The 19051-nt window shown below is 36.8% G+C and overlaps 1 protein-coding gene across 2 annotated transcripts in view; it reads left to right on the top strand.

Moving 5' to 3' along the window:
- The window catches only part of LOC122063270 (CCAAT/enhancer-binding protein zeta), a 30622-nt gene extending 24500 nt beyond the window's left edge, over positions 1 to 6122 (top strand). Inside the window, exons 13-16 of one of the 2 annotated variants that reach the window (XM_042626976.1) lie at positions 3005 to 3087; positions 3206 to 3580; positions 4537 to 4759; positions 5145 to 6122. In XM_042626976.1, the coding sequence (XP_042482910.1) occupies positions 3005 to 3087; positions 3206 to 3580; positions 4537 to 4759; positions 5145 to 5834 (1371 nt within the window). In that variant the 3' untranslated portion in view covers positions 5835 to 6122. Of the gene's footprint in view, positions 1 to 3004; positions 3088 to 3205; positions 3581 to 4536; positions 4760 to 5138 lie in introns of both variants that reach the window. The other variant, XM_042626975.1, reaches the window with a different exon arrangement.
- The last annotated feature ends 12929 nt before the right edge of the window (positions 6123 to 19051 follow it).

The raw sequence follows: 19051 nt of genomic DNA, 5'->3' as shown, positions 1-19051 counted from the left end.
TTTTTTTTTTTTTTCAAGCGAGTGATTGCATGTCTGTTAGTTGGAAGCAAGCTCCACCATGAAATCTCCATGAATTTCAGTGGTTTGATATTTTAATAGAATCTTCAATTGTTGAATGCCCCAAGTGTTGCCTAAATGTGCCTATATGCGAGCCTTCAAGTGTTGCCTACGTGTGCCTATGCATGCCCCCCAAATGTTGCCTTGGTGTATTTGCCTACATGTGTGCCCCCAAGTGTTGCCTAATTGTGCCTACATGAGTGTCCCCAAGTTGCCTAAGTGTGCCTACATGTGTGACCCAAATGTTGTCTACATGTATTCCTATGCCCTCAAATGTTTCCTACATGTGTGCTCGCTTAAGTGCCGCGAAATATTGCCTTTGTGTGCCTATTATGCCCGAAGTTTTGCCTACATGTATTCCTATGCCTCCAAAGTGGTGTGTTAGGTTGACAACCAACACTTATTATAATTAGCCATAACTCATCAATCTATTTGTATGGATCCTCATGCTCGTCCTTGCTTAGAATCTCCATGTAGCCAACCCCATTAAGTTGGGATAAGGTTTTGGATGTTGTTGTTTGCTTGAATTGTTGATGTCAGTTCCAACCCTGCAAAATTATGGGTTTTCTTAAAAAAATAAATTATTGTGGCTATTAATTTGCATGTCCTTGAACTATTGTCGACCCAATATCAGTTGGTTTAATACTTCTACATAACCCATCCGGTCTCCATCTGTGAGTGCATTTGTTGGTTGGCTGTGGGTGTGGGCTTCCATGTGGCCATTCATTGGTTTCTGTGTTTGTGTGAGAGAGAGTGCATAGTTGTCAAGGTGTCTGCCTAGTTGATGTCTAGCCGACCTTTGTGTGCCTTGATGACCTAGGCAGCCAGTCGTCTTATGTTTCAAGGTACCCATGCCCAGAGGATGAAGGAAATATACCTGTAATATAGAAAAATGCTTGGGATATGGAGAAATACAAGAAATATGGCAAATATAGCCTGTAATACAGTGCTCCTCTAGGGCAGCTAGGCCTTCCCTGGGCACCGTGGATCCTTGGCTGCATATGGGTGCCATGAGAAATATGAGAGAATCTTTGAAATGTAAGAATGTGGAAGGAACTCAATTTCCTTGATGGCTGGATCTAGCTGTGGATGAATTTCATATTTTATTTTTATCAACAGAAGGATGGAGTTTTAGATCTCTTCAGTGAATAGGGGTTCCCTTCTCTGTTTTCAAGCTAAAGATGCTGCCACATGGATACGTGTGCGGTCTTCAGTATCCAACATGGACACTGGGTGTTGCACTTAGTAAACCTTCCAAAAATAGGTTTTGGGGATTCAGGGGCACCATGCATCAGTTTTTTTAGCTTTTAAGTATTTTAAGATCTTTTATCAGAGGAGATCAAAATATTCCTATTTCCTACATGCATGTAGTTCACCAAGGTTATATGTCTTGTCTTTATATACTAGGTTTAGGGGTCTCTTTTTATTGAAAGGGACGGGTGAACAAAATGCACTCGAGTGATTGCACTGTTGGTGTTGATTGGAATTTGTTAGACATGGATGCAAATCCTTTCGTTGCGTCTAGGTAGTTGAAAAGGGATTGAATTTCTCGTCTCCTTCAGCCTTTCTTATGCTTGATCATAATATAAATTTGTTTTCCTTTTACACCCCGATTCCTAATGTTGATTGCGATGCGATAGATGAAGTTTCTCTTTCTTCCTAGATCAGGCATCGATGCTTCAGGTAGATGAATCCCTTTAATATTGCCTGAACAAAAAGCACCAGATACAGAAGTGATTTTATACACTCTCTAATCTTATGTCGGTGAGGTTAGGGTTGGTGTTTGTGACCCCAACTTGTACGAAACCTAACCTTTGCCTTCTGTTATCGTCATTTTCCTAGTCTAAAGTTGAATTCTTAAAACAATGCCAAAAGAAATTTGTTGATGTTAAAGAATGTGCCAGACTCAGAAGATGTTGGCATTCAGATGTGCCGAGGATAGAACATGGTTCATTTTGTTAGTTCCAATTATGAATGGTTAAAATTTGTACTTTTGCCTCATATTTGTTATGTTGCAGGAATTTGTTGTTGGAATTGTCCAACAAAACTGGTGTTAAACCCTAACCCTAACCCTAACCCTACTTAGAGATTTGGTATCCATTTGCATGTAGCTAAAAGTGGGTAGATTAGGGTTCTGATACAGGCTGGAATCTAAGAGTATTAGCAGAATATGAAAGAGAATACAGGGCGGAAACAAAGGAATTAGGTCCGAAATTGGAAAGATTGGAGATTTTTGATAACTAAAAAACTCAGAAAACTTAGGATATGGAGATATGTGTCCAAAGATAGTTATGGATACCTGGGTAAAATATGCTGAGGAAAAGGGTTAATGTGTCAGGGGCAGGGGAAATAATCTTCGTCACAGCTATGTCCAAGTGTCCGACTTTGGGGCCTGTGTGTTTTTTCAAAACCTTACCCATACCCATCACAAGTCATGTTGGCATGAGTACTCCCAGGGGCATGAACCTAGCATGTTCTGGATCCTTAATAGTTTAGATCTGTCAATGACTAGAACAACTGGTAGTTGGGGCAATCCTTTTGGGGAGACTTGAATTCATTTATTTATTTCCTTTTGAGGAAGTGAAGTTGACCTATGTGAATAAAAAAATAATGGCATAACCATATAAGCACTTTGCTGACAAGGATGCAGCCCAAAGAACACTGCATTCAAAGTCATAGCTCTGCTTAGAATTGGTCATGCCTTTGGCTGCTTTATAGCCTTCTGCTTAATTAGTTTCACTTTTATTCGTTGCCTATTGTTTGGGGCTGGGTTTTTTTCCCCTTTTCTTTGTCCTGTCTTGTCTGTTTTGCCCCCAGATGGAATTGGATTTTCCCTATTGATGTGAAAAGAATATCTAAATCTAGACCTGTACGGTCAAGATTTTATTTTATACCTACACCTGTTGCAGCACTCTGTCAGTGATTGACCAGCTAAGAATTTGAACAGGTTGCCCTTCAGCAGCCCCCTCAGTATGCCTGTGGATGCCTCTTTCTCCTGTCTGAAGTCCTCAAAGCAAGACCACCTTTATGGCAAGGCTGCTTTCTGATTTTAACTCTTTTGATCTTGTTCAAGTGTTTAATTTCGTGATTTCATTTTTTTTTTATCATAATTATATTTTCTTATTACAAAATTTATTCTACTCCGCAGGAATATGATGCTTCAGAATGAATTAGTTGATGATGATCTTGAACACTTTGAAGATATAATGGAAAAAACTGGAAATGAAACGGGCATGTCTCCAGTGAAGCAAGAACAGGGTACCAATGAAATTGTTCAGACTATAAGTGATGGTTTGAAAACTGGTGATGATTCTTCCTCTGATTTGCAAGATGATGATTCTCTAGCTTCGTACTCTGAAGATGGGTCAGATGGAGTAGAGGACCTTTTTGGGGGAGATGGTCTAAATGATGTCCAGGATTCCAAAGGAGAATCTGTTTCTGAACGTAGTCACCCTCAAGTATCTAGTATAAATTCTTCAATGCCTGGAGGGTACAACCCACGTCACAGGGAACCTTCTTACTGGTAATTTTCCTCTGTTCATCAATTTTTCGGTGAGGAATTAATGTTCCAAATGGTTATGCCTAGTAGTTCTAGAATCTGTACTCTTTAGCCTCCATTTGTTCCATGTGAAGTGAAAATATGGGACTTATTTTGTTCCTCAAGGCTATAAAGGAGTACTAAAATAGTTCCCGTGCTTTATTTACTTTCTGATATTTTATGTAAACAAACGGAGCCATAATAAAGACTCTCGACCTCATGGTTGAATTAATGAAACCAGTTTAGTACCATAGTGTTCTTACCAAGGGGGTGTTTTAGAAAAATTGGAAGATTTGTAAAACTTATGAAAGATTCTTGATGATAGAGTATGATAAATTACAGTCCATGCAACATTCTTTCTAGATCAGGCAACTCCCTTGCTGATGAGATTGCTGTGGAATTGGGTGGGTACATAAGCAGAGATTTCGGGGGTTATTTTTGTTTTTTTTTTGGGGGGGATGGGAGGGCTTTTTGGTACTGGTGTTTGTTGATTTTTTGTTCTTTCTTCTCATGGTTTGTTATAAATTTTATTATTCATTTGTTCTTTCAATGGCGATTGTAACCATGGATGGTGTGGGGTTCAATGCAATATGGCCTAACAATCACATTATTTTGTTAAAATTTGGCTGGTACAAATGGCTTTAATGATGTTTTAGTTCACATTCAAGAAAGAAATTACACAAAGCAACCATGGTCGTGACAGCCATTGTAACTGTTATTATAGTAAATAATGGGCATGAATCCAATTGTTGTGTTTTCAATTTAAACCTTGCTGTATGTTTGGCTGTCAATATGAAGTAATTGCTGAAAATTTTTAATCATATATTTTTTTCTTTTGTAGTATTTGGATATTACTTTAGTATCTTAATCGGTTCTTGTGCTTTACTTCTTTCTTTATGGCAAGAAAATTGAAGTCGTGTTCTTTGCTTATTATACAATAGCAATGCAGATCGTGCAAGCTGGTGGGAGCTGATGGTTCTGGGTTCTCATGTGCACCCATCAGTTGCAACCATGGCTAAGACGCTCCTTTCTGGTGCCAATATTGTTTACAATGGGAACCCTTTAAATGATCTGTCACTTACTGCTTTCCTTGACAAGTTTATGGAGAAGAAACCGAAGGCAAGCACATGGCATGGTGGTTCCCAAATTGAACCCTCCAAGAAGGTCAGTTTCTTTTCCAAGTTATGTGGCTGCTCTTAATTTCGTCTTTGTTTTATTTTTCCAGTATAAAACTGGTTAAACTAGATAGACAATATAGCGAACTCTGAAAAATTCGAGGAAAATATTAATTTAATATTCAGAGTCATTTCTGATGAGAATTTCATTATTGTTAGTTGAGTGTTGAGTGCCTGCTTTCAAACCACACGGACTTGTGTAGCACTACAGACTGCAAACTCCATGAGTATTAGTCCATTGTATTATGTACCCCTTTCAATACGTTACCGAATAAAGATTTCTCTAATATAAATTAGTGGAAACGAGTGTCTTGATGGTTGTGCCCAGAAAAAAAAAATTGTTTTAATCACTTGCTGTTATTTCTCAGTCGCAGATGGTTACAAACAAGGATCTGATTGGTGCTGAGATTCTCTCATTGGCTGAAGTGGATGTGCCTCCTGAGGACTTTGTCTTCCACAAGTTCTACGTGAACAAAATGAATTCCTTAAAGAAGCCAAAGAAGAAGAAAAAGAAGAAAGGAGCTGAGGATGAAGCTGCCGAAGCGTTGTTCGCAGTGGATGGTGGCGATGAGAGTGACAATGAGGAGATAGATAACCTGTTGGATGCTGGAGATCTTCCTTTGGGATCCAAAGGTGATTATGATTATGATGATCTGGACCAAGTTGCCAATGTTGACGACAGTGAACTGCTAGGGAGTGGCAGTGGAAGTGACATTGAGACAGACCTCCCTTCTGATTTTGCCGAAAGAGAAGATGGTGATGATGATAACGTGAATATTGGAGATGCGGATGACGATGGTGGTGATGATGATGATAACATGAATATTGGAGATGCAGATGACGATGGTGGTGATGATGATGATAACGGCAGTTCCATCAATAGGAGAAAGCGTAAGTCTGGAGGAAGAGCTGCGACATCTCCATTTGCAAGTCTTGAAGAATATAGTCATCTGTTGAATGAGGATAATGCCACGGAAGAAGGGCCCAAATATGATCCGCTATTGAATGAGGGCGGTGCCAAAAGAAAAAAACCGAGGTCTCAAAAAAAGAGGTCATCAAAGTGACAGCTTCCCTTTAGTGGCATGCAGGATCATACATTTATTTTAACTTCTGAGTTTTTCTCTCTTCCTTTTTGTTTGTAAATTATACTGTGGATCCTCCCTTCACTGGTGTTTTTACACCAATGTTTGATTTATGATGTTCATAAAGGTCTAGGCCAGATGTTTTTGGTTTTGCCTTTGGCTAGAGGCTGATCCATGGGAGGGAAAATTCAGAGTGCTTGAAGGGTAACGTCGATCAATGTATTTTAGCTCATATTATTCAGTTAAAAGATAGATCTGTCTTTGACTGTCCTTCATGTTTTGTTTCAATTTCCATCTTAATATGCCACATCAATAATTATGGGGGAGGTTATGTGAAATATGAACTTTAAATGAGAATTGTTAAAAAGTGAGTTCAAAATTATAATATTTCTATGTAGTGGCAACTATTGACATGTTCTTCTCTAGTTCTCATTGTTACACTGGTGATAATTGCAATACATTCTGCCTTTATCATGTTGTGCGGCATATTTATTGACTATTTTTGCTCCTCTTTGAGTTACTAGATGTAGTGGGCGAGCTTGTGACACAATGGTTAAGTTGCACTATTGCGACATGTTTGTCACAGATTCGATCCTGTAGTAGCGGGAGCCTGTTATTTCTGAAAATGTGATGCCCAAGGTGAGTGCATGAGTAAAATCCTGTGCCTTTAAAATGGTCTAGAGACATCTCTAAAAGTTAATCTTGTTCCAAAGTTTTAAATACCGAATAATTCTTTGTCCCCTTTAAGTACCTCAAAACCTTTTCGACAACAACCTAGTGATCATGACTATGGTCTGATTGATATGTGCCTAGAACTCCTGTCGCAAAAGCAATATTCGGTCTAGTACAAACTTCTTGGACTATGCAAGCAGAATTTGCAGAATGCTATGGAGTAACTACGGCTGTTATGTGGGTAATTTGGCTCAGAAACCTCATAAAGAAGTTGACAATATTTGATTTTGTGGCTCCCATCCAGTTGTACCGTGGACATGCTGGTAGTTACTAGAAAATCCCATGAAACAAGCTGAAATACTGAAGTATTCTCAAACACAGTTGTTAAAGGTGCACTTCAGATCTTCTACTATGGTGTCTTGAGTTTATTTTATTTTTTTTTAGCCCTAAGGTTGACTCAAAGAAGTTTTAGCCAGGACACTGATTCACAAAAGTCAAAACTTAAACCAAATTTCTAGATATGGAGATAAACTTTAGTTCAATATTGTCATACTGAAACAACCTCTGTGAAGCAAGGTAAGGCTGCTCCATTGTGGTCAAGTGGTCATAGGTTCAAGTTAGAAAATAGCCTCTTCGCAAAGCATGGGTAAGATTATATACACTATGACCCTCCCTAGACCCCTCAGTGGCAGAAACCTTATGCACTGAGTATTCCCTTTTTTTAAAACATAGTTCCACTGAACTTTTGTGTGACAGATATGAAGTAACCGATTGTTATCTCCAATGGGCTCCGTTTCTATTAAACGTAGTTCCACTGAACTTCTGTTTGTCATGTTGGATTTAAACTTCAACATGAACATGTTGTTTATTTGATGTTCTATGTAGCATCAATCAGTCTAAACTTAATGTTTTTGACAGGGAATCTCTTAAGTCTAGAGAATAGAGTTCTACGTGCTGGCCCCATCTCTTGTAAATGTATTCATGGGGATGAAAGTAAGGATGTTAATCGGTTCGGTTTTGGTCTATATGGTACGGTTCGATTCGGTTCACATTTATTTAGCTAAAATCAAAATCGAACCATTTACTAAACGGTTGCACTTTTTGCAACCGGAACCGTTTACGATTTTTAAATGGTGTCGCTTTCACAGTTTTGATCGTAGTTTAATCCATATGGTTTCTACACGGTTAACAATTGATTTGCTAGTTTATTCGCATGATTACTGAAAATTGATTTTGTTGATAAACGCTTCAATCTTGTATCAAATTAAATGAGGCATTAAACAAGCAAGTATTTAACTACATAACATGAGTAAATTATTGAATAGAATGTCGGACAACCTTTGTGGTCCTTAATTCATCCCCAAATTAAACCCATCATGTTTTGTTAAAACAACTAAACAACCAAACAACTAAGCAAAAGAAACTATTATATGGAGAAAGTGAAATACAAACAAAGCTACTATGGCATACAACTTATCGTTAGTGTTCTAAAGTTAAAGAGCATGACGCACTAAAAACACATGAGTTAAACCCTTATTCTATTAAATCACTATATGGGTTAAATGGGTCGGTTTTGACAGTGTAAACGGTTTGGTTTTCATGGTGTCAATTCTATTTGAAACCAACGGGTTAAATTGTTAAAATCGAACTGACCCGTTTAGCTAACTGGTTCTAAACTTGAAACCAGAACCGAACCATTTACTAAATGATTTTGTGGTTTCGGTGTAAAAGGCTCGGTTTGATTTTGGTAAACAATTTTGGTTTCAAATTCACATCTTTAGATGAAAGTTCTTGACAAGACAGATTTGTGAGATGTTGCACTTCTTTTATTTCCATATATTTGGATAACAATCACAGTTATGTAAAATCCTTTCAATTTTGATATAGATGTGTTTCATTTTCTTATGACTGATCTTTTTCTTTGAAAGCTGTTGATGTGCGTGCTTTTGGGTGTAGGCATTATTGTTCTTCGGCTTGTTGGTAGTTGAGATTTGTTTTAGGCTGCATTGAGGAAGGGGTGGTGTTCTCTTGATGTTCAGTGGAGGGTAAAATTTTATGCTGAAACAAACGGAGTCTCAGAGGAAAAAATTGTAAAAAATATAAACGGTTTTTTTTTTATCCGAATATTATTTGGGACCCTAGGAAGCGCTTAAAATTTTATTAAATAAGAGAAACAAAAATATAAACAGTATCAAAAATCTTGGGGGTAAAATCCTTCAATAACATTGCAGATACCTTGAACTAAATCCCTGCTTCTATAAAACCATCATTGTACTTGGATGTGTGTCTGAAAAAAGAATGACATTTCGAGTTTCCGACATAAAAGGGGTGAGGAATGATTTCGTCATATTGGTGGCAGAACTTTTTTTTGTCCTAGAATTGAACTGGTTTTGGGCTCATAATGGATATAATCTGAAGCTGAACCAGTATGGCAAACTTCGGTTTTAGTCGATTTCAGGTTCAGACTGGTTTGGTTCTGGGTTATTTCAGTTTCACGTCATTGGGTTAGTACCGGTTTGTCTTAAACCAAATTAATCTGTTACAGGTTCAATAGTAGCCCGAGCTCTCAAAATGCGCTACAATCGTGGTTTTTTTCAACTGGGCTGGGCTGTGTGAGCTCACATTTCCTGTGTCTTTCAAATGGGCTATGACCCCATGGGCTGCCTTCTTCATTTCCTCTGTTTGGGCTGTGTGGGCTCCTTTCTTCCTCTTTTCGAAGTGGGCTATGTGGGGGTGGGGAGAATCCTGCCTTGACCAACTCATCAGCTAGTGACCTAGTGAGTTAGTTGTTACTGAAAACAATTGATGAGAGTACGTTCTGAACAATAAAGTTTTGGAGCAAGCCCACGCAATTGACGAGGTTGTGGTGCGTTAAGTCCATGTTCATCATGAAGTCTCGAGTTTGAGTCTCTTAGCTGTTATGTCCCTCATCCCCTTTCATACTATACCCATCTAAAACAAGGAAAAAAAATTATTTGAGAAAGGCATCTGTTAGTGTGCATTCTCAACTCGCAAGAACATACAAATGAATTACTTTTAAATTTCACTAGGTTTCAAGTACAACACTGATATAGGTCAGAAAAAAAAACTAAATAAAAATAAAAAAAAATAAAAAAAAATCACTGATATAGGTCAGACAACAATTTTTTAGATTCCTTGCCACAAAAAGACACAAACATGGAAGTTAAAAGAAAAAAAAAAAAAAATCAGATCGTATTTGGCTGCTGGCCCTCTTGGTATTAGAGCAAAGTTCTCTCTGTTTAGCATCATTTCATGACTTGGTTAAGTTTTTGTCTTTACAAGCTAATTAGTCGAAATCTAAAAAATCTCGGTGTTTTAGCATTTTTGTTATAACAATTTTCTTTATTTGGTGGCACCGAAATAAAGTCATATCGATTAAAATATTGTTCAATCCTATGGCTATTGTTCATAATATTAATAACTAGGTTATTGATTTAGATCTATTGCAATTTACAAACTCTTTTGATTATGCTTTCTCTAATACAGATGATCCAGAAGACATCATAGGGAGATAGATATTCACCTCTTCCTTTTTTTGCCATATCACATAATAGGATGTCATGGTATTACTAAATCTTTGGGCTCAGAAGCAGGTTGGATAATTGGCATTCTGTTACAGGCGAAATTCAAGGTAATCAGGATGGGAACCGTATCCACTACATCTAATGAGGAAACGGAAGCTTTTGGAATTATATAGGGACTCAATCTAACTGCTGCCAAGGGTTGGACTATCGGTGAAGTGTGGTTCTCGACAAAGAATTTACTTTATCTTATTCCAAAGCCTTCTAGCAAAAGTTGGCCATTTCTTTCTTTCGCAGTCCTTTGGGAATTACATTCTAGATTTGGGTCTATTCCTTTTAATATACACATAAATAAGAGAATAAGGCGATGATGTGTTTATAGGATGTAGAGATGTCTGATACAGATTGGCATTCGAATATTCAAGATAGTTATGATTAGGGGTGAAACAGGATCGAGTTGGGTCGGGTTTCTTAAAACCCAAGCCCAATCCTGCATCCCTTTAATTGGGCCCAAGCCCAGCCCAACCCTACCCGGGCCTGGAAAAATTCAATCCTAACCCGCCCTCAGGGCGAGCTGGGTTGGGTCGGGTTCTTACATACATCTAATGCCAAAGACATCATTCCAATAGATTTTTTAAAATCAAAAGTGGGTGATGACTAATGAGTTTATACTTTATAATAATGTGTTGGGTTTTTTAAAGGAAAAATGTGAGCGGTGTGTACATGGAACATTATAATCTATTATCTTATAACGTATATTACAATTATATTATAATAATATATACAACTAACGATGTGAAAGGTTATTATAATATCTGCACATTGTAACATAGTTTATAATATAATATATATGTACTCATTTTACATCGTTAGTTGTACATATTATTATAATATATACACATTATAACATAGGTTATAAGATAATATATTATAATGGTTCATGCACACATTGCACATATATTATATAATCAGGGATTTAGGGTTAAAAGTCAGGGTTGGGTTGGGTTGGGTTAGGTTGGGTCAGGCCTAGAACTCAACCCGGACCCGACCCGACCCGACCCGACCCTGACCCAGGGTTGGGTTTTTTCAGCCTTAACCCACCCTCAAGATCAAAAAACTTGGCCCAAGTCCTATTCAGGCTTAAGCGGGTTAGGGTTGTCAGGGCCAAACTTTCACCCTTAGTTATGATGTAATATCAGACGGTTATTATTAATATATATTTTTTTTATTAAAAAATAAAATAAAAAATAAAACATTTTTAGCTTGATGTAGACAAGCAAATAAAACTTACAACTCATTAAGTAATAATTCTAGTCCTCAAACCCACTTTGATTTTTCTTACAAACAATGGAGAAAACATTCTCTTTTTAAATCATATATTCATAACATGTGGTTTCCTTTGGATGCCAGGGGAATAAAAGGGAGGGAAGTGAAATTTTCAAATCTACAAAAGAAACTTTTATAAGCATTAGACTCATATATATTACTAACTTTTGTATTCATTTTTTTTTTTAAATTAAATAAAAAAACTAAAAATCAAATCATTGTATAAAGAAGAAAATTAATATTAAAATCAATGAATAAACAAAATTTGTAGTGAAATCATTGTTACAAATCAAATCATTGTAAAGGAGAAATAAAGAATATGAAATCAATGGTTAACTAATTAGTGAGAAAATAATTAATATTGAAATTCTAAAATGAACCTCACTATCAAATCATTTATTTATGTGTTCAACTAATTTTGTATAGCAAATGAGGAGATCAGTGGAAACATTGTAACAAATCAATTTTCCAATTCATAACCTCCTACTATTCATTAATTTGTATCAATTCCCCCTTTTTTTTGGTAGAAGTATCAATTCCCCTTACAATCATAGAAATCTTCTCATTAATACTAAAATTAAAAGAAAATCAATTCACCTATTACTAAAATTAAAAGATAATCACTTCACCTATTTATTACCTCATACTCAATCCTTTATTTCTTTTCACTATTTATGACTCCATTTCATCAAAAAAAAAAAGAGAAAATTGCATTGCCACCCCCTGAACGTTAGTCTTTATTCAATGTCACCCCTTGGACTTTTCGAAACGTCAAAGCCACCCTTTAAAATTCAAAAAATTCCAAATCGATCCCTGTAGTTAGCCGACCATGTTAAGTGAATGAAAATCTGTTCGTTTTTTTTACAATATACCCAAAACACCCCCACCTATTGTGAGAGGACAATATTGCCCTCCCTTTCATTTCTTCTTCTAAACCCATCTCCCTCTCACTCCTCACTCACTCAAATAGGGTCGAACAAGAAGAAGAAGAAGACGGTAACCTGCAACTCGATCATGCCCTCCGGCATGCGATTCTTAGGTAGAAAGCTGACCGGCGTGTGAACCTCTTCCCTCCGACGTGAGAACTTCTTCCCTCCGGCGTGCAAACCTCTCTCCTCCGGCGTGCAAACCTCTCCCAAGGCATGTAGGGTTCGGCTTCTTCTTCTTGGACATTTAGGGTTCTTCTTCCTTGGTTAATCTAGGGTTTACATCCTATGGAATACTGGAGATGGAGATTTTTTATTTTTCAGTTCGGATCGATTAAGTAGTGTAAATCTTTAGAAGATGATGATGAGATTTCACAGCACAGAGAATCATCCCACGATTGGGGTGATGATCTTGTGATATGTGCCCATATGTTGAGATTTTGACCTTATTTTCTTGTATATTTCGATTTGATTGGGTGATTGTTGTTGTTAAATGATTCAAAAAATGAAGGAGCTTATTGAATAATTGAATTGAATTCTTTGGATTTGCCTAATCTGTATTTCTGATTCACATGGACAGATTTAAATCCAATATTGGTAGGTAGTTTTGAAAATCTTTTGGAAGTGAGAGGCTCTGTAAGAGGAATCCATATCATATCTATCTATCCCAAATGCTATTTTTATTCACATATGAGGGTAGATTATGAAACTATTGATCATTTTTGAAAAAAATAAAAAAGATTTAGAAAATATCAGTTATTTATGTTAAGTTTGGATTGATGAGTTAACCAGATTATTTTGTTATAAGAAAATATATATGGAAAAATATGTGATATTTGAAAAATCCTATGATTAGGTTCTCTGTATTATGCATTGCTATGATTGGTCCTTGATTTTGATTTGGAAATTTCTTTTTTTGATGTATAAATGCTTTGACTTGTGTATTATCTGAAATGTTTTATAAAGAGTTTACCATTCTAGTGCTTTAGCTTGTTTGGGAATGCATTTAGTTTCTCTTCTTAGTTGTCAGTTCTTAATTTCATTCACAACCTCTACCATGACGAAGATAACTTATTTGACAACTTGTGATCCTGAAAAGCCATTCCACATATTGTATTGATGAGTATTAAGTACTGTTACTGATTTTCTCTGTTTTCACATTTGACTTTTTTTTAGCAATGAATGTTAAGTGTGCTATTGAATACCACTGAAGTGGGAAGACTATTGTTAAAATTGTTGATCCAGACTTATATGGCTACTTGGACATGGTGTATGACATCTACAATGAACTCATCACACATGTGCCTGTGGATCACAATGTAGTTTTCAAAGTGAAGTGTATACTACCAAACAATGAGATAAGAGAGGTAATAGATGATCCATCAGTGTATGAGTTGTTTGGTTTGCATAGTTGTGCTAAGATAAATATATATGTTATGACATTGTTCACAGCAAGTCTACAATCGATGAATTTACAGTTAACCGGTTCCCTAGCAGACTGGTTAATGATAGAGATGGTGAACTTGATGATGAACCTACTGGACAATGTCAACAGCCTCTACAACCATATGGTGCTGGTGCTGGTCCTGGTCAGAGCAAGGGGAAAATTGCTGTATGTAGTGGAAGTATGTTGGGATACTACTGGTGCTAATAGTAGTGGAAGTGGAAGTGCTACTGCTTGTGCTACAGCTACTGCTAGAGGAGGTAAAAGTACCAAGACCATTGCAAGGTGTGTGAGCACTGCTACTTCTAGTGGAAGAGCTAGTAGTAGAAGTAAAGCTACTGGTAAGAGACTAAGAGTGTCTGATAAGGTTATCAGGGCTATTAGCAACAACAATGTATGTTCGGATGACTCTATGGTTGGATCTGATGAAGATTGAAAAATTGGCAGCGAAGATAAGTGGGATGATGAAAGTGAAAGAGAAGATGGTCAGAAGGACAGTGAATCGACAGAGGATGATGGGTATGAGAAAAATGCTGAGGATTCAATTTATGATGACCTATCTGGATATGAATCTGAAGAGTATTATAGTAAATTTGGTGAATAGAATTATGTGGGTGAAGGTGGCAAGGTGAAGATAGCTGAAGGAAATATGTATGGAAGTGTGCACCATTTTAGGGAAGCTTTGAGAGAGTATATACTACAAGAGGGGTTTGATATTATTAAGCTGAAAAATGAACAAACTAGAGTTACAGTTATATGCAGAGCACCAAATTGTTCATGGAGATTACATGCTTCACCAATTTCAGATGGTATCACCCACATGGTAAAGACATAAAACTAAGTTCATACATGTATTAAGGTAACCAAGAACAAGTATGCTATATCTAGATGGATAGCAATGAAACTTCTTCAACAGCTAAAGGTTTAACTAGAAATGAAAATAGAGACCATGGCTGATCACATGTAGAAAAACATATGATTTTCAGTTCTACTACACCAAGCTGTACAGGGCACGCAGAATTGACCTAGAGATTAATGAAGGAAGTCATTCCACATCATATGCAAAATTACCTGCTCATGCTAGGTTGGTATTTCAGAAGGATGTTGGGAGTATTTTTAAGCACCAGTTTGAGACCAAGAACCGTATGTCAGATAATCCGATTTTTAAAAGATTATTTATCAGTTTTGATGCTTGCAAGAAGGGTTTATTGAGAGGATGTAAACCGTTCATTGGTCTTGATGGCTGCCACCTCAAGGGCCGATATGGAGGGGTTCTGTTGAGTGCAATATCTATTGATGGGAACAATGGAATTTTTCCTATTGCATATGGTGTAGTTGAAGTTGAGTGTAAGGATAGCTGGATGTGGTTTCTGGATAATTTACAAGATGCTCTACTCGATGACAGTGATGATATGTCATTCACATTCATGTCAGACAGACAGAAGGTATATTTTTCTTTGTCTTTTTTTTTATATGTATTTTCAATTACTCATTTTCATATCCTAACATTTTTCATATGTGTTGTGTAGGGGCTGTTAGATGTGATTTCCATAATCTTCCCTTATGCTCACTAAAGAATCTATAGTAGGTATCCATATCAAAACTTGAAGGCAAAGCACCCTGGTATGCTATTGAGGCTATATTTCTGGGCTGCCTCACAAGCTTCAACTGAACCTCAGTTTCAAAAGGAAATAAATAGCATCAAGGAGATTAAGGAGAAGGCATACTTGTATTTGAATGAAAACACCTCGAGGATGTGGTCGAGGCATGCCTTTGATGTAGGAGCAAAGAGTGACCATATTACGAACAATATGACTGAGTCATTTAATCACTGGGTTGGAGACTTAAGGAGCAAACCCATTCTCACATTGGTTGATAAAAAATAATGGGTAGGCTACATAGAAGGTATGAGAAGGCAACCATGTGGGAGGGTAAAGTAACACCAAGGGTTATGGTGAAGTTGAACAAGGTTCAGCAAGAAGCAAGACATTGTAGGTGTCAACCGGCAGGTGAAGGTCAATTTGAGGTCTTAGATAAATTTGGAAATAGATTTGTGGTTAATCTGAACCATTAAAGATGTGATTGTAGAGTTTGGGAAAGCACTGGTATACCTTATTTCCATGCTGCAGTTTCTATATCATACATAAGGGGAGAGTTGGTCAACTATTATAATCCATTTTTCAGTATTGAAAAAATACTTAGATACGTACAAAGAGATGATCCATCAACTTCTAGATCTGGCAGGATTGAAGGATGATGCACCTAATGAGAGAGTACTACCACCAAATCTGAAGAGGTTACCACGTAGACCTCATAAAATCAGGAAAAGAGAAGTAGGAGAAGCACTTCCTTCAGATTTCAGGAAGAGATCATCATCAATTAGGTGTGACATCTGCAAGAAGGAAGGACACAATAGGAAGACATGCCAGAGGGCTGAAGATGCTGAGCATGATGGATGTACTAGTAAAAAGAAGAATATGAAGGTAAATGCAACTCACTTTATTTATTTAGTTAAAACTTGTTTAATAAATATCTCATACTTATTTTTTGTTGTGTAGAAGAAACACAAATGAGAGAGTCAAGATGAGATCAGCACATCTCAATGAATGACTAGATCACAGGTAATTATGGCTAGCACAGTTGGGTGTTTACAGGACAAGGTACTAACCAAACAGAAGACCAATCGAGCAAAGAGGACATCAAGGGAGGGGGAGAAGAAATGAAGCACAAGCAATCTGGATGTTTTAATTTAGAACAAGAAAACAATGTTGTATTAAGTTACTTTTTTTGAGATTAAGACAGTTGGGTGTTTCCTTATGGTTTTGGATGTTTTTGACGGATTTGCTTTTTTTTAAGAACTATTTCTATTTCACACTAAACATGGATGTATGGAATATGTTATGAACAGGAATTTGAACAGATATTCATGGATATGTTTTGGATGTTTCTTTATGGTATAGGTTGTGATGAAATATGTTGATTTCAGGTGTGTAATGTTACAAGTATTTAATTAAGACATTATCCATTTAATATTAGACATGGGATGTCAATTTGGTATGAGAAAATCACATTGTCAATTTGGAATTATTTATTTACAGGTATTAAATGTCATTTTATAGCCAAAATGTTGCATGTTTACGGCCAAAATGTTGCCCGTTTATTTTAGGAACTCATCACAATGCTGGCCCTCTCTCCATCAAAATGCTACCTATTCAATTTGAGGGTTATGATTAACCAACAACTTAGTAATAAGAACAGTAAGAATGAACGATTTCATTTAGTTCAGATTCTTACATACTCGATACAACTTCACTATTAAACATTGTAAAGTCATTTTTTAATATATAATACTAAACACATCACCACAAACACACCAATTACAATTTTCATCGTTCCATAAGCTTTCTCTAAATGCTTAATTCTTTTCTTCAAGGCACGAATTTCCTCTTTCATCTATTGACTCTGGATTCTTTCACCAACAACTGCTTCTGAATTAGTTGCAAGGGGTGGCAAAAGTCTTAGTGCAGCTATAGGTTCATACCATGAGAAGAATCGACATCCTCTTGGTGCTTCAGGGTAGCAGTAGTACAACATGTTTGGGTTCAAACTAGATTCTGAAATTTGCACCAATGCCCTTTTGGGTTTAGGACATTTGCATCTAACATTCACAAACCTTAACTCACTTTGGTTGCTGTCATTGACACTAGTGGTAGACATCGGTTATCTGCAAATTAAACATGGTAAAAATGGATTACAATTACTTCGCATCCAGAGTATGAGAAATGCTCAAAATATAGACCCAGAACTCAAACACAGGGAATACAAGTCATAGATCTAGAACAGAGAAAACATTGAAAAAAGCCAAAATGCTGCCCATTTAAGGCCAAATGTCAATCACATCGAGCTATAAGACAACTCATAAAAATTATAGCAATGAAGATATAAGTGAACATTCTGTAAAAAGGGGGGGGGGGGTGAAGAAAAAGTATAAAGCAGTATCCATTCCATGTAAGATCTTGAAGACAAGTCCCTTTGAAATTGGTCATCTTTCACAATTAACACTGAGAATTTTTTTAGGGAAAATTACATGATTACCCATTTTTGGGTTTCCTTTTACAAAATTACCCACAAAAAGTTTTAGTTAACAAAAATACCCAAAATTAGGTTTGAGTTTACAAAACTACCCACCCAAAGTTTTAGTTAACAAAAATACCCAAAATCAGGTTTGGGTTTATAAAACTACCCAAAATAGTGATTCTTCATCTTCCACATATAATCATGTATTTTTTTATGACTAAAACTTTGAGTGGGTAATTTTGTAAACCCAAACTCAATTTTAGGTATTTTTGTTAACTTAAACTTTAAGTGGGTAATTTTGTAAAGGAAAACCTAATTTTGGGTATTTTTGTTAACTGAAACTTTTGATGGGTAATTTTGTAAAGAGAAACCCAGAAGTGGGTAATCACGTAATTTTCCCATTTTTTTATCATACTTTCAAAACCATACAAATCCCAAACAGTGTGCTCTCAAATCCCAATTTTTAAGCCCGAAGACACCAACATAAACCCAACTCTCTCCTTCGAGTCCAGTTCCATTAAGAAATACTGAAAAATGAAATAATCAAACCCTAGATTAACCAAGGAAGAAGAACCCTAAATGTCCAAGAAGAAGAAGTCGAACCCTACATAGCTTGGGAGAGGTTCGCACGCTGGTCAGCTTTCTACCTAAGAATCGCACGCTGGAGGGTACGATCGAGTTGCAGGTTACCGTCTTCTTCTGCTTCTTGTTCGATCCTATTTGAGTGAGTGAGGAGTGAGAGGGAGATGAGTTTAAAAGAAGAAATGAAAGGGAGGGCAATATTGTCCTCTTACAATAGGTGGGGGTGTTTTGGGTATATTGTAAAAAAACTAACAGATTTCATTCACTTAACACAGTCGGCTAATGATAGAGAACGATTTGGAATTTTTTGAATTTTTAGCGGGTGGCTTTGACATTTCGAAAAGTCCGGAGGGTGGCATTGAATAAGGACCAAAGTTCAGGGGTGGCAATGCCATTTTCTCAAAAAAAAAAAAATGGGACTCCATATATTGATAGATTATGAACTCCCTTGGTGCTCTCTGCAACACAAGACTGAACTGAAGAGCTTCCACCAATTCCATCTTGGTAGGGATTTGGGTTCAGTTTGGCTCTGAAACCCTAGGGCAGAGTCGACAGACCAATGGCGGTTCAGTATTGTTTCCATTTTCCAGTTCCAACGAGTTCTAGATTTTGCCCATTTAGGGATGGCCG

The sequence above is a fragment of the Macadamia integrifolia genome, unplaced genomic scaffold, assembly GCF_013358625.1.
Source record: "Macadamia integrifolia cultivar HAES 741 unplaced genomic scaffold, SCU_Mint_v3 scaffold1275, whole genome shotgun sequence".
NCBI lineage: Eukaryota > Viridiplantae > Streptophyta > Magnoliopsida > Proteales > Proteaceae > Macadamia > Macadamia integrifolia.
Note: the sequence above shows the minus strand (reverse complement) of the source record. Positions and strands in the feature narration are given on the sequence as shown.